The sequence below is a fragment of the Marmota flaviventris genome, chromosome 14 (genome assembly GCF_047511675.1).
Source record: "Marmota flaviventris isolate mMarFla1 chromosome 14, mMarFla1.hap1, whole genome shotgun sequence".
Lineage (NCBI taxonomy): Eukaryota > Metazoa > Chordata > Mammalia > Rodentia > Sciuridae > Marmota > Marmota flaviventris.
In genome coordinates, this window is record NC_092511.1 from 53,411,513 (window position 1) to 53,426,100 (window position 14,588).

The window sequence follows — 14,588 nt, forward strand, 5'->3', positions numbered from 1 at the left end:
TAAACATCAGGTTCCAGCATGAAATAAATGTTCATCTTAGCTCCCTGCTCTTGTGGGCCTTTTCTTAGTGGGGGCTTTTAGATACTGAGTAAGCAATTAACTGATAAATAAGCTCGAACGCAGGAAGTAGTGCCATGAAAGAAGTGAAAGGAGATGCTGCTGGAAATAGAGTAGGTGGTTTGAAAGCACTGAAAGTGTAAAATAATGTATGAACACAAAGTGGTGTTTTTCAGATAATGTTTTTAGATGCATATAGTAAATACCTTGATCCTAACCCACTTTTACTCTTTCCTTCCAGTTTGTGAAGTGTGGATATGCAGGCTCTAACTTTCCAGAACACATCTTCCCAGCTTTGGTTGGAAGACCTATTATCAGATCAACCACCAAAGTGGGAAACATTGAAATCAAGGTAATATTTTTATTTATTGTTAAAGTAACATCAAGACCTGTGAGATGTTTTTTGAATTGTTTTAAAATATGATGCCAGGAAAAGCAAAGGGTGAGGGAAGAATTTCTCATTTTTAATTTATACTAACACCTGAACAAAGGCACAAAAACTGAAGTTAATTTAATGTAATTTTGTTTATGTATGGCTCAATGCCATTAGTGTCTAGAGTATAATACTTAAGTTTTTTTTTTTTTTACATTGATGCAAAACACAATCAGTAACTTAAAGTCCTATTACATAATTTAATTTTTTTAAAACAATGAGCCTGATAATTTTATGTCTTTCAATTGAATATATTTTAGTGTCTCTTTGGGACTTTAGTCTTTTTTCCCCCATGTTTTCATGATCTGATCCCCCTACTTTTTTTATGTAGTCAGGAAAACACAGAATGTGAATCCCATTTGATCCCTCTTTTCACTAATAAAATAACTTTTTCCATAATGTGCTGGAGGAACCTGTGCCAATCTTTTGGCCTTGCACTGTTTATCTTACCATAAGGAAAAGAAGCCGGGTTGTCATTGCCTACTCACTATATATAACCACTAGAGACTCCACATTAAGGATGAGAGATCTTTCTCCCAAAGGATTAAAAACCAAATGGGAATTACATTATCTTAGAAGAAAGAAAGAACTAGAAGAGAATTAAAAAGGACAGTGGTCACCAATTGAATTTAAATCCTTCAGGTGGCTTAGGGATTAAATTATACAGAATGCAGTAGAATCGAAGGACTTTTTTAGTGAATCCTTTGTGAATACACTAATATTGCTGATCTTTTCAGGATAGTCCTTGGCAAGAATTCAGTGAACAGTTAGGTTATGAATCATTTGAAATATGAGGGTGTACCTCTTGGGACATTTGTGTAAAATATTTAGGGAGGTGATAATAGGTGGTAGAAATTTTCTACTTGGTAGGCCTCTACTGTTGGGATTAGAGAATCGAGTTACACTGTTAATAAAAATACAAACGGAAATGTAGGTTCTTTATTTTTTAAAGACAAAATGGTAATTTCTGGCCTCTTTTATGTTACACAAATTAAAATGGCACACTCAGTATAAGGCTTTTTGAAAAAGGGTCTTTTCTTCAGGGAAATATATGGAATTTCTCATTCTCTTTGTGAACGCCTTCCATTTTGGTTGCATTCTATCATAAATGAACTTCAGCTTGAAATTTATCTAAAAATAGTAATAAAAACAAATTGCTGTTTGGAAATAAATTTTAATTTAGTTTCTGTCTTTTTTATATTCCTTATGAACAATAAAATTTTTGAGACATAAGATACATTGTGTATAGCCATTTTTATTCTTCAACATAGGCATAAATAATTACACATCTCTTCATGCCCACTTTCTTGCTTTTTAAGGCCAAGTGATAGAAATCAAACTCATTGATATTCCAATAAAACATTTTTGCCAGAAAATTCCCTAGTATTTGCTAAATGGTTCTGTGTTCTTTTGGCTTGGTTCTTTTCACTCTTACTTTCAAGTTGAACGGTATTTTCAAATAGAAAACAAAGAGACCAGTGTCAAATGTAATTTGAATACTACAGCTTGGACAAACAACTCTGAACCATCTACCTTTCTACCTACTTACTCAACTATATCTTTGCTGTTGTCATTTGTATTCCTTAAAGTTCTTAAATTCAGTAATGAATTAAAGAAACTTGACTTTTTGGAATTTCTGAGCTTTGTAGATAGACTTATATTTGTGTGTCTTGTTAGCTAAAATGTGATGGTAGACTAAAAAAATAGAAATTTAAATTATTTGTTTAGTTAATTTTCATTCAGGAGTAATAACTGTCCATGTTAATTTGGCCCTAATTATTAACTCCATAAAATATAGTAGTACTGCATCTGACCTCAACCTAATTTGTCTCTGTTGCTTGTATGTTTAAAAATTTCAGTGAGGATTTTATTTAGGCCTTTTCTGACTCTTACTTCTACCTTCTCTTTCTTCACCTTTCTTGACCTGTTGAAGTAGAATAACAAAAAGATGGTAAGTGAGGTTACACACATGCTGTTTGTTTTCCACTTTTGCTTGGTGGGACAGTAGTTGTTGTTTTGTGTCCCTTTAGTATTGGGGAGGGGGGTAATTCCATATTTTTATTTTAAGTACTTTAATTTTTAACCTTTTTTCATTGCTTCAATTTGGTAGCAACTAATTAAGTCCTGTACTTTCCTGATTGCATACAATGGACCAAACAAGCACTAATTACTAACATAGTTTTGAATTGTTTTATTTGTTTTTCTGTAGATGAATGTTATAATTAAAATGGAATGTGGTGTGCATAATGTTAGAAACCAAGGCTTTATACAGGATCAGTATGATCTGTGAAATTTGGATAAATTCACTTTATTTACTGATGTTAAATTAAACATTACCTATCATACCTTGTGTGTATGTATTTGCATTCAGTATGGTATCATATATGTACTTAATAAACTGAGTAAAATTTGGATATGCTAATGAGTCATAAGTGGAAAAAGAGAAATAAAAGAATGATTTGTTTCCAAATAAGTAGATTTGACAGCATTATCTGAGGATAAATAAGAAAAAGGTAAAGTGCTTGTAAGGTTTCCATTTCCCCACAAACGAAATTCCCCCACCCCCAAGTAAATACCATTGTAAATACCTATTTCTTTTCACCTAGAAGCTTGCTGGGCCTATCTCAGATATTTGACTCATTATTCTATGATAGTCTAAATACTTCTATAGTAGATATTTTCAAGTTTTTTTTTTTTTTTTTTTTGATATAATGTTTGTCAGCAACTTTCACAAAGATAAATATCAGGCATTTCTAATTATATATTTTAACTAGTAGCAGTAACTTTGTGAAAATTTGTTTTGAATAGACAAAAACATTTAAAAGTGAATATTCCTATATTTTTTCTAAATAAAAATCATGCACTTGTCTTAAAATCCTAAAGAGATTTTTTAAAAAGCTATACTTGTAGAGAATAGGGTAGGCTTAAGTTAACAAGTCTTTTAAGCAGGATTTGTATGTAGGGATGTAATTGTGGTTTAAGCTTGCATTTGTTCTGTTCTCTATAATTTAAAGTGACATTGTTCACAAGGTTGCTTATCAGGTATAATCTATACTATCTGCTTTTGGTAAAGTGTAGGTGCTTTTGAAACAGCTTCCCAGACAGTTAACTATGATTTCTCATTCTTTCAAGTAAAAGGTGATGGTTGTGGGGCAGATGGTAAAGACCTAAAACCTACTCTGATTATTTATAACTTTGTTCTGAGGTATGAGGGCAAGTTACTGAACACATGAACACACTTTTTTTTTTTTTTATCCCTGAACACATGAACACACTTTTTTTTTTTTTTATCCCCACCTTCGGTACTAGGGGTTGAACCCAGGGTACTTTTACCACTAAGCTAATCTCCAGCTCTTTTCAAGAGCATATTTTATTTTGAGCAAGATCTTGCTAAATTGCCAAGGCCAGCCTTGAACTTTTGATCCTCCAGTATCAGCCACCCAAGTCGCTGGGATTATAGGCATGTGCTACCTCACCTAGCACTTTTTTTTGGGAAGGGATATGGGGACTGAACTCAGGGGCACTCAGCCACAGAGCCACATCCCCAGCTCTATTTTGTATTTTATTTAGAGACAGGATCTCACTAAGTTGCTTAGCACCTCACAATTGTTGAGGCTGGCTTTGAACTGAGATTCTCCTGTCTCAGCCTCCCAAGCTGCTGGGATTACAGGCGTGTGCCAATGTGCCTGGCTCACCTAGCTCATTTTTTACTTTTAAAAGATAATGGGTACTAGGGAAGGTTATGTGTCATAGGATTATTTATCTTTTTTGAGAGAGGGTCTTACTAAATTGCTAGACTGACTTCAAACTCTCAATTCTCCTTCCTCAGACTCCTGAGTAGCTGGCATTATTGGCATGTGCTACCACTGTGGTTTGTTCTAAGCTTTTTGTTTTTCAGCACTACTAGAATGTGAACCCAGAGGCTCTTTACCACCTAGATACATCCCCATCCCTTTTGATTTTTTATTTTTTACTTTGAGACTGGGTTTCACTAAGTTGCCTATGCCGCCTTTAACTTGGCGTCCTCTTGCCTTAAGCTCTGGAATAGCTGGGGTTATAAGCATGTACCCCACACCTGGCATTGAAATTTTACTCAAGAAATTTTGCATTTTTCAAATAAGCTAATACTTATTTTCTTCCATTTAGAATGTCTTATATTTAGAGAGAGCACTGAGGATACTCAGTGCCCGATTTTTTTTCCCAGTTAATTCTTTATGGTATGTGTGGTTATAGAAGTAGATACACAAACAGACTTTTTAAAAATTATTTTTAAATTTTGAATCATTTTTTATGAACCTTTATTTTATTTATTTATTTATTTATATGTGGTGCTGAGAATCGAACCCAGTGCCTCACACATGCTAGTCAAGCACTCTACCACTGAGCTACAACTCTAGCCCATGAACAGGCTTTTATTTTAAGTTGGCATTAGGTCAGACATACTTAAATTCCTATTGTTGTGTGGAATAAAAATTAAGTACTCTGTTGAAATTAGGTCAGACTTACTCCAAATGGTTAAAATAATAATGATTATAAACCAGCTAATATAAAACAAATAATTATCTAATTGATCATACAATACAAGGAGAATATCTTTGTTATAGAGGAAAGTAAGTAACAAATTAGATATTAAGTTAGATTTGTTAATGATCAAAAATAATATATGTACTTATAAGTATACTTTTTCCCCCTTAACATTTTATTAAACAGTGAAACAGTGTTTGAGAACATGAGCAATGTTAAAAGATTTTTTTTTTTAACTGGGAATTGAACCCAGGGACATTTTACCACTGAGCTACATTCCCAGCCCTTTTTATGTATTTTTTTCCTAAGTTGCTTATGGCCTTGCTAAGTTGCTAAGGCTGGCCTCAAACTTGCGATTCTCTTGCCTCAACCTCCTGAGTCCATGAGATGACAGGACTGCACCACCACACCTGGCTGCAGTGCCAAAAGAATGTTATAGTGAAGCTCATATCTGTCACCTGGATTCAGATCTTAATGTATATTATACTGATTTATCATGTCTGTCCAAGTAAATATCCAATAAACCATCATGTGTTTTGATGGATTTTTTTTTAAATTTTTTTAATAATTTTTTAATATTTATTTTTTAGTTTTCGGCGGACACAACATCTTTGTTTGTATGTGGTGCTGAGGATCGAACCCGGGCCGCACGCACGCCAGGCGAGCGCGCTACCGCTTGAGCCACATCCCCAGCCCTGTTTTGATGGATTTTAAAACAGTATGGATGGATTTCAGATATCAGTATTATTTTCCCTAAATACTTCAACATATTCATGCCATTAGTTAGAGTTCACAAACACAGAATTTTTAGTTTTGCATTTTCTTCCCCTGAAGATTCTAAATAGTTAGTAGTTAAGAAATTTGAATATTAAGTTGTGGGGAAATTAACTTTATAAGAAATTGGTTATGACATGAAGTTTTAATGAGCATCTCTAGTGTGCTTTCACTTTGTTTCCCTTTTTGGTGTTTCATTAGTGGACTTGTCAGAAATCAGTTTTGTTTTTTAATAGGTCTTTACCTTGGTTTTACATCTAATTTTTTCTTAAGTTTAAAACTCACATTTTTCAAAGCTCTGTCTTAAGTCATGTTAACTTTGCTGCTGCTTTTCTTCATTTTCCCGTATTTTGAACTGGTATTTAATGAATAGTAACTATTTCTGATGTTGATTTTCCAAATTGAATTCATCGGCACATATAAAATTAATATTTAATGTCTCACATACCTAAGTTCTAAATAAGTTTTAATTCTAGGACATTGTTAGCCTTATTATACAAAGTTTGATTTTTTTTTTTAAATGTGGGTCACCTTAAATATGCATTCACTGGAGACAAGAGTTGTGAGTATTATGCTTCCTCTGTGATAGCATAGATTTCTAGTATTAGACTTTAAGATTGAAAATGTTGTTCTTGAGATTATTTTTAAAAATGAGTTTTCCTTATGTTTTTAATTTTTCATATTGATACAGATTTTTCATTCATCTCGATAAAGTATATGTAGAAATTTTATTTAAATTTTAATTCAGACATCTGGAGAGAAGTTTGTGAAATTTACAAGTTAATTGGTACATATATGCATTACTGTAGAGTAATAATCATTTTTGCTTCTTTCAAAATTATGTTTTGTAGTACTTAACATTTATTATTTTGATATTTAGTACAAAGAAATGTGCTGCATGCATTGAGCATTTTTCTACAAGTTTTTTTTTCCCTGATGTGCTATTTCACATATCACAGGACTTATTTTTTGAACATTTGAGCAAAAGAAACAGATGAAAACTCATACAAAACCCTCCAAAATATGAAAATATGGGGTTTATTTGTGCTAATGTTCTTCTTTTGGAAACATATATATTAAAGGTAAGGTCAATTTATTGATTTAAACCATGTAGTACATAAAAATTTATTATCCATGATTAAACTTTGTAAGACATTGTTCTTAAAAAAAAGATTTTTAACTTCTGGAATAAAAACTTTATCTGAAAAGTGCCAAAAAGACTAAAATTAATTATTCCCAAGTTTTCAGAAATATCTTGGGAATATAATTTTTTGAAGCTGCTTTATATAAAAATTTGACTGGTTTTAAACTTTGATATTATCATTTTCTAGGATCTCATGGTTGGTGATGAGGCAAGTGAATTACGATCAATGTTAGAAGTTAACTATCCTATGGAAAATGGCATTGTACGAAATTGGGATGACATGAAACATCTGTGGGATTATACCTTTGGACCAGAGAAACTTAACATAGATACCAGAAATTGTAAAATCTTACTCACAGAACCTCCTATGAACCCAACCAAAAACAGAGAGAAGATTGTAGAGGTAAGTTTTTAGATGGGATATGCATATGTGTGTCTTTCTGATGTTATATTAAATAAAAAATTCTTTTTTCTTACCATAGTTCCTATGGATAAAGGGAATAAAAATAATCTTATTTTGCATTTTCTACAGTTTGACCATTCCTAATATGTAATCTAAAACTTTTTGAGCATGGCATGATGCTTAAGAAGTTTTGGACTATGCAGCATTTTAGATTTTGGATTTTTGGATTAGATGCTCAACTGGTAAAGTCTGTGAATATTCAATGCCTGAAACACTTCTGGTCCCAAGCATTTCAGATAAGGGATACTCATCTTGAATATGCTAGTCTTTATTACTCTAAGTGGGATATATTAATAAACAAAATCCTGATGATGTGAAGTTTATATTTTAGCAGGGGAATATAGGCTTTTTGTTGTTGTTGTTGTTAGGACATAGTAGGTGCTAAAGGAAAAACTATAGAGTAAGTTAAGGAAAGTGGGCAGTTGCAGCTGTAGACAGGTTGTGGTAATAGGCCTCTATCTAAAAATGATGTTTAAACAAAGACTGGTAAGGGAATTAGCCAGGATATATAGGGGAAGAGCCTTGCAGGCAGAAAGGAGTAGCCAATGTAAGTCTTAAAGTTGGAACATTTTGGCATTTTTTTTTTTTTTTAAAGAGAGAGAGAGAGAATTTTTTTAATATTTATTTTTTAGTTTTCGGCAGACAAAACATCTTTGTTTGTATGTGGTGCTGAGGATCGAACCCCGGGCCGAATGCATGCCAGGCGAGCAGGCTAACGCTTGAGCCACATTCCCAGCCCCATTTTGGCATATTAGGGGATCAGCCAGAGAGTTAGTGTGACTGCAGAGTGTGGTTGATGGAAGAACACAAAGAGATAACATTGGATAAGGAACATGATTGCCTTGTAGGCTAAAACAGGGAACTACACTTTTACTCTGAGTGAAATGAGGGGCACTTACAGGGAAGAAATGCTGATTCAGATTTCTTTGGCTGCTGTGTTGTGAGTATACCATAGGGAGGCAAAGGTGAAAAAGAGACCAGTTTGAAGATTTTCAGTTATTTAGGCAAACGATAATGATGGCACCTCGAGAGGTAGCGCATACCTGTAATCCCAGGGGCTCAGGAGGCAGAGGCAAGAGGATCGGGAGTTCAAAGCCAGCCTCAGCAAAAGCAAGGCGTTAAGCAACTCAGTGGAACCTTGTCTCTAGATCAAATACAAAGATAGGGCTGGGGGCTGGGGATGTGGCTCAAGCGGTAGCACGCTCTCCTGGGCTCTCCTGGCATGCGTTTGGCCCGGATTCGATCCTCAGCACCACATACAAACAAAGATGTTGTGTCTGCCGAAAACTAAAAAATAAAAATATATTAAAAAAAAAAAAAGATAGGGCTGGGGATGTGGCTCAGTGGTCGAGTGCCCCTGAGTTCAATCCCCAGTACCAAAAAAAAAAGATAATGATGGTTAAGATCAGGGATAACAGCAGAAGTATGAGAGGTGATCAGATTATGTACAGGAATTTTCTGATGCTTTGGATGTGGGGTTGTCAGGAAGGTTCTGACTTTAGTAACTAGAGGACATAGTTACCATCAGCTAAGAATTTAAGGCAAATGATCGGGAGTTCAGTTTTGATATGTTAAGTTTAAGGCTGTCGTTAGACATCAAAGCAGAAATGTCAAAGATATAGTTGTAGATGTAAGATCGAGTTCAGGCTGGAGATATAAATTTGAGAGCCTTCAGGATCATACTGTTCGCCACAGTGAGAGTAGACAGGGGTGAAAAGGCTAAAAACCAGAGAGATCAGAGAGTCCAGCGGGAAACTGAGAAGACTAGTACAGTAAGGTAAGCAGAGAAGAAAGAAAGAGCAGGAGATGGGGCTGGGGATGTGGCTCAAGTGGTAGCGCGCTCGCCTGGCATGCTTGCGGCCCGGGTTCGATCCTCAGCACCACATACAAACAAAGATGTTGTGTCTGCCGAAAAAACTAAAAAATAAATATTAAAATAAAAAAAAAAAAAGAATTGTCATTTAAAAAAAAAAAAAAAAGAAAGAGCAGGAGAGCTACATTTCTAATACGTAAAGTTTCAAGTTTCTCTTTCATTTTGTTATATGATGTAGAAACTTTTGATAACTTTCTACATCTTAGTAGCTTGCTATTTGCTATGCAATGTAAATGAACCAATTTTTGCGTAATTTGTTTTACTCTATGAATATATTTAGATGTTGAAGGAAATTTTGGAAAAGGGTTAGAAGAATTTTCCTGTTAGATGACATTTTATAGTTTTAGACAATGAAAACTCAATTTTTTTTTGTTGTTTTTTTGAATGGACAGGCTCAAGTGGTCCTCCTGTTGGTAGCCTCCTGGGTAGCTAGAGACTAGGTATTCATTACCGTATCTAGCTAAAACTTAATTTTTGTATTAAGTTTTGTACACTTTTTTTGTGGGGCCGGGGGGGGGTCTTGCTGAGGATTTATCCCAGGGGTTTACGTATGCTAGGCAAGTACTGTACTACTGAGCCACATCCGCAGCCCACAAGTACTTGAATAGTCTTATAAATATAAATAAATTTTTTTCCTTATTTAATTAATTTATTCTTTTTTTTTCTTTTATAAATAAATTTTAACAGACTTTCAAGTTGGTATGTGCACATATATAGCATCACTCTTCCATTTTCTTTCCTGTGGAGGGGTGTTTATTCAAAGGTTGAGGAAATAGAATACTAGTCAGAATATCTAGTTGTTTAACTGATGAATACATATGAATTTAAGTTCTATATAATTCTCATTGTGATCCATTGTAAAATTTGTAAGTATCTAGATATTCATAGTGACAGTGACCCTACGAGTCATGCTCACTAGAGATTATTGGTAAAAGAAATGCAAGTTATTCCAGCTAACCTGGGCTGCAGAGAATAAGTGTGACTGGAGAGGGCAAAAGGAAACTCCCTCCTCCTGTGTAGTTCATGGGGAAGAGAGAGGAGTTATAGGCTTGGTTCAATGATGGGACCACGTGCTCTGCAGCTAAGCAATTTCTTTATCTGCCATCTTATTAACACAGTTAATAAAAGTCTTCATCTTCTCATTTTATTTCATGATTTTAGGGTGTGTGTGTTGTTTGTAGGAATTGGTTGGATCCAGGGCCCTTGCATGCTAGGCACTCTACTATTAAACTGTATCCCCAATTCTACTTCTTGGTTTTTTAATATTTTTTTAGTTGTAGATGGGCACAATACCTTTATTTATTTTTTTATGTGGTGCTGAGGATTGAACTCAGAGCTTCACATGTGCAAGGCAAGCACTCTACCACTGAGCCACAACCCCAGTCCATACTTCTTTGTTTTTAACTACAAGGGTTGAAGTGCAGGAAGCTTTCTGTCACACTAATTAGCCACTAATTATAACACTCTCAGAAATCTTTGTTTTGTAGCACTTATGAATGCTTGGAGATTTAGTATGTATCCAAAAATTTATGGTCAGCATTGGAGCTCTGTGACAGCAGGAGTTTATAGAGGCAGGAGAAACTGTTTAGAATGGATGACTGTTCAGGTCCCTTTAATTCTATTTGGTCAACTGATCCTCTCTATGACCATGAAGAAAGCATATAAATATGTATTATGCATCTTTGTAAATACCACTTTTTTTCCCCTACATTTTCAGGTAATGTTTGAAACTTACCAGTTTTCTGGTGTGTATGTAGCCATCCAGGCAGTTCTGACTTTGTATGCTCAAGGTAGGTAATACTTAACTGTTAGAAAAATTAATTCACCATTAATCTTATGCCAGAAAAATTTGATTTCTCATTAAGTTACAAATCCCAGAAAAATCACATTATTTATATACCACACTTTGAAAAATTTTCACAATTTGTTATTTCTCAAATAAAATATCATACACTTTTATTTGCTTTACTGCACAGGAAGATTTAAAGCAATTCATCAATTTTTGGTGAAGGGGGCCAGTGCTAGGGATAGAATCCAATGTCTTAAGCATGCTAGAGGAGTTCTTTGCCACTGAACTACATCCCCAACCCAAGACCAGTTTGAAAAAAAGGATATTCCCTCTTAAGCTATTTTAATTTTTTATGCAGAAGAAAATAAAATGGAATTATCTTAACAATTGGCTTGAATTTAAAAAATACACACAAACACACACACACACACATATATCTAATAGATTAGCCTAAAAATCAGACTTGTCAAGATATAAAATAGGAGGAATAAAAGGGAAAAGAAGGACATTTGGGATTCGTATTTTTTGAGGTGGATTTAATGAAAGACTGATGGCAGACACTGGAACTTTGACTTTGTGACTCTAGAAAGGAAAACAAGTCAGGACAGAGAACAAAGAAATGTAAAGCTTTTATTAAGGCTTCTCATAAGAGAAAAACTGGGCAGCCTCTGGAACAAAGGGAGTTTTATTCCTGTGAAAGGGCTGTTTGGAAGGAGAGGCTAAGGCTTAGGAATGTTAATTGGCTTTAGGTACCTTTCAAAAGTGTGCTTTTCTTTTCCTGTGAGAGCATCTTAACTCTGAGGAAGGCACTGTCAGCGGTCATCATGGAAGAGTCTTGACAGGTTTTCATACTGATGCCACATTCTGTATAAACATCTCTGTCTTGTGATAAGGATGAGATGTTATAGCTGTTAAGAGAACACATGGGTGGGAAATAGAAGAGAACACAAAATCATGGCAAATAACAATTTAAGGGCTCAGTCCTTAACAGTTTTAATCTTTTGTGTTGTCAGAGAGTCATGGCAAGAGTGTTTTGGCCCTAATGATGCACCTGGTCTCTGAAGCTGATATGGTTGTTTGAAGGGGGTGGGTAAGGCATGTACCAAGCTTTTAATAGTTAACAAGTTATGAATGAAGGTGGGAGAAAAGAGAAAAAACATTATACTATCTTTTAATGACTGTCAGGCCATGAGTTAATAAGGCCCAGGAGTGCATTTGCTCTTTATCCCTGTGGTGGTCTGTCTCAGATCTACTGTTCTCTTGGTATTGCCATACCCTGCCTTCTTGTTTATTGAGAATCAGATATTGGCCATGTGGAGAGAGCCCTTTATATTTTGATGGCCTTATAAGTTCAACAAGAACTATTGAGAATTTATGGTGCTATCAAATATGTGCCAAGGAGTCTTTTAGGCATTGAAGTAAAAGATGCCCTCAAGTGATACCGCCGGTTATCGGGTGACAAGCCTTGCTTCCCCACATGTTGAAGTTTGAACATTAGAGAAGCACATGGAGGCAAGCATATGATGCAGAGTTTATTTAAAAATGGGTAACATAGACTTCTCCCTTGAGGGAGAAGGGGGTCATAGCTGGTATCATGGTATCCCAAGAGGCGAGGTGTTCTGCCTTTCCCCCCTTATCTTTCTCCTTCCTGCTTATATGACTAGGCCCAGGAATGCTCCTTGGGATGGCCAAAAGGTGGGAATCAGGTGGGCTGAAGGGGGAAGGCCAGGATGGAGTAGACAGGGACACATTAACAACCTTAAAGCAGCTCCCTGGGACAGGTTACTTTGGCAACAGGTTGGAGCAGGGGCAGGTTCTTGATAAGATTCCTCAGAGAACAGTCTCCAACTTCCCAGACTCACTCAAAATTGGCCTCTTTGACCTGACCTGACTCGATTTACCTATCTACACTGACTGCCTATCTAATTATGGCTTCACAAGGAACTTATGGGGAGAACAAAAATTCAGAAATAAAGAATTTAACTTTATGGTGATTTATCTGATTTTACTCATAGATTAGTAAAAACTTGGAAAATACATTTTGGGTTTAAAAAATCTCTTTTGTACTATATATAGATACATAGAAAATACTTGGGTTAAATTTTTTTTTTTTTAATATTTATTTTTCAGTTTTCAGCGGACACAACATCTTTGTATGTGGTGCTGAGGATCGAACCCAGGCCGTATGCATGCCAGGCGAGCGCGCTACCGCTTGAGCCATATCCCCAGCCCTTGGGTTAAATTTTTAAAGAAGCTTTATTTATTCACGAAATGTAGTGTGTGTCTTGCACTGTTTAGAACAAAGGATATAGCAGAGAAAGAGACATGGTCTCTTTGTCCTTAAGGTGATTTTAGTCCAGCTTTGAGAAACTTTTCCTTTGAAGGAGGAGAAAAAAAAATCACTTACTTTTGTATAAGGGAGGGAGTGCTTGTCTGCAACTAGGTAATTTTATTTCATTTCTTAAAAACAACTTTCAGGCCAGGCTCAGCGGCACACACCTGTAATCCCTGCCACTGAGGAGGCTGAGGCGGGAACATACAAGTTAAAGGCTAGCATCAGCAACCTAGTGAGATACTAAGCAACCCTGTCTCAAAATGAAAAATAAAAAGGGTTGTGGATATAGCTCAGTGATAGAGCCCTGGGTTTAATCCTAATACCACAGGTAAAAAAAAAAAATTATATCAACTTAAAAATGGAGGTAGTTGTCGGGCATGGTGGTGCTTTCCTGTAATCCCTGGCACCTTGGGAGGCTGAGGAGGATCTATAGTTCAAAGCCAGCCTCAGCAACAGTAAGCAACTCAGTGAGACCCTGTCTCTAAATAAAATACAAAATAGGGCTGGGGATGTAGCTCAGTGATTGAGTGCCCCTGAACTCAATCCCTGGTACCCCACCCATAAAAAAAAATGGAGGTAGTTGAGTAAGTTTATTAAAAAACAATTAGATACTATAGCACATGCAAACTTACACTAATAAGAAAGAAGAAGAGAGCCTATTTAGGGATAAGTAAATAGTAAAGTAAGAGTAAACTTATAAATAATGTATATTTTGGTTTAATTTTTTTTCTATTAAAAAATATAAGGAAAAAAGGGCTGGGGATATAGCTCAGTTGGTAAAAGTACTTGCCTTGCATGCACAAGGCCCTGGGTTCAATTCCCAGCACCACAAGAAAAAACATATATATGAAAAAAAAATTTTTTTTCCCTTGTTGCAGAAGGTGGAACACTAACTTTTTGCAGCCATTTTTGTTTTCCTATAGAACATAGGAGAAGCCAAGTGGCTTCTCTGCTATTCTTTTATTATAAAGTAGAACCAGCAGTGTTTTTCTGGTTTTGGGTGAATAATTGAACTAATGCTTTGGCTAGACAAGCTTAATTGTTCTCAGTAGTCTAGCCATCCAGTATTAGTAGACATTTCTAAAATAACCATTTTGAATGTGCTGTGTGTCCAAAAAACAGTAAAGAATTATATGATTTCAACAGGTTGACGGGTCAACTTGTTATTTTGTGCAGTATCTACAATTTTTTTAATT

The 14,588-nt window shown here is 35.3% G+C and overlaps 1 protein-coding gene across 1 annotated transcript in view; it reads left to right on the forward strand.

Moving 5' to 3' along the window:
* The window catches only part of Actr2 (actin related protein 2), a 42,349-nt gene that overhangs the window by 8,985 nt on the left and 18,776 nt on the right, over positions 1-14,588 (forward strand). The window contains exons 2-4 of the mRNA XM_027934316.2: positions 299-409; positions 7,120-7,335; positions 10,986-11,058. Coding sequence (XP_027790117.1) covers positions 299-409; positions 7,120-7,335; positions 10,986-11,058 — 400 coding nt within the window. The remainder of the gene's footprint in view (positions 1-298; positions 410-7,119; positions 7,336-10,985; positions 11,059-14,588) is intronic.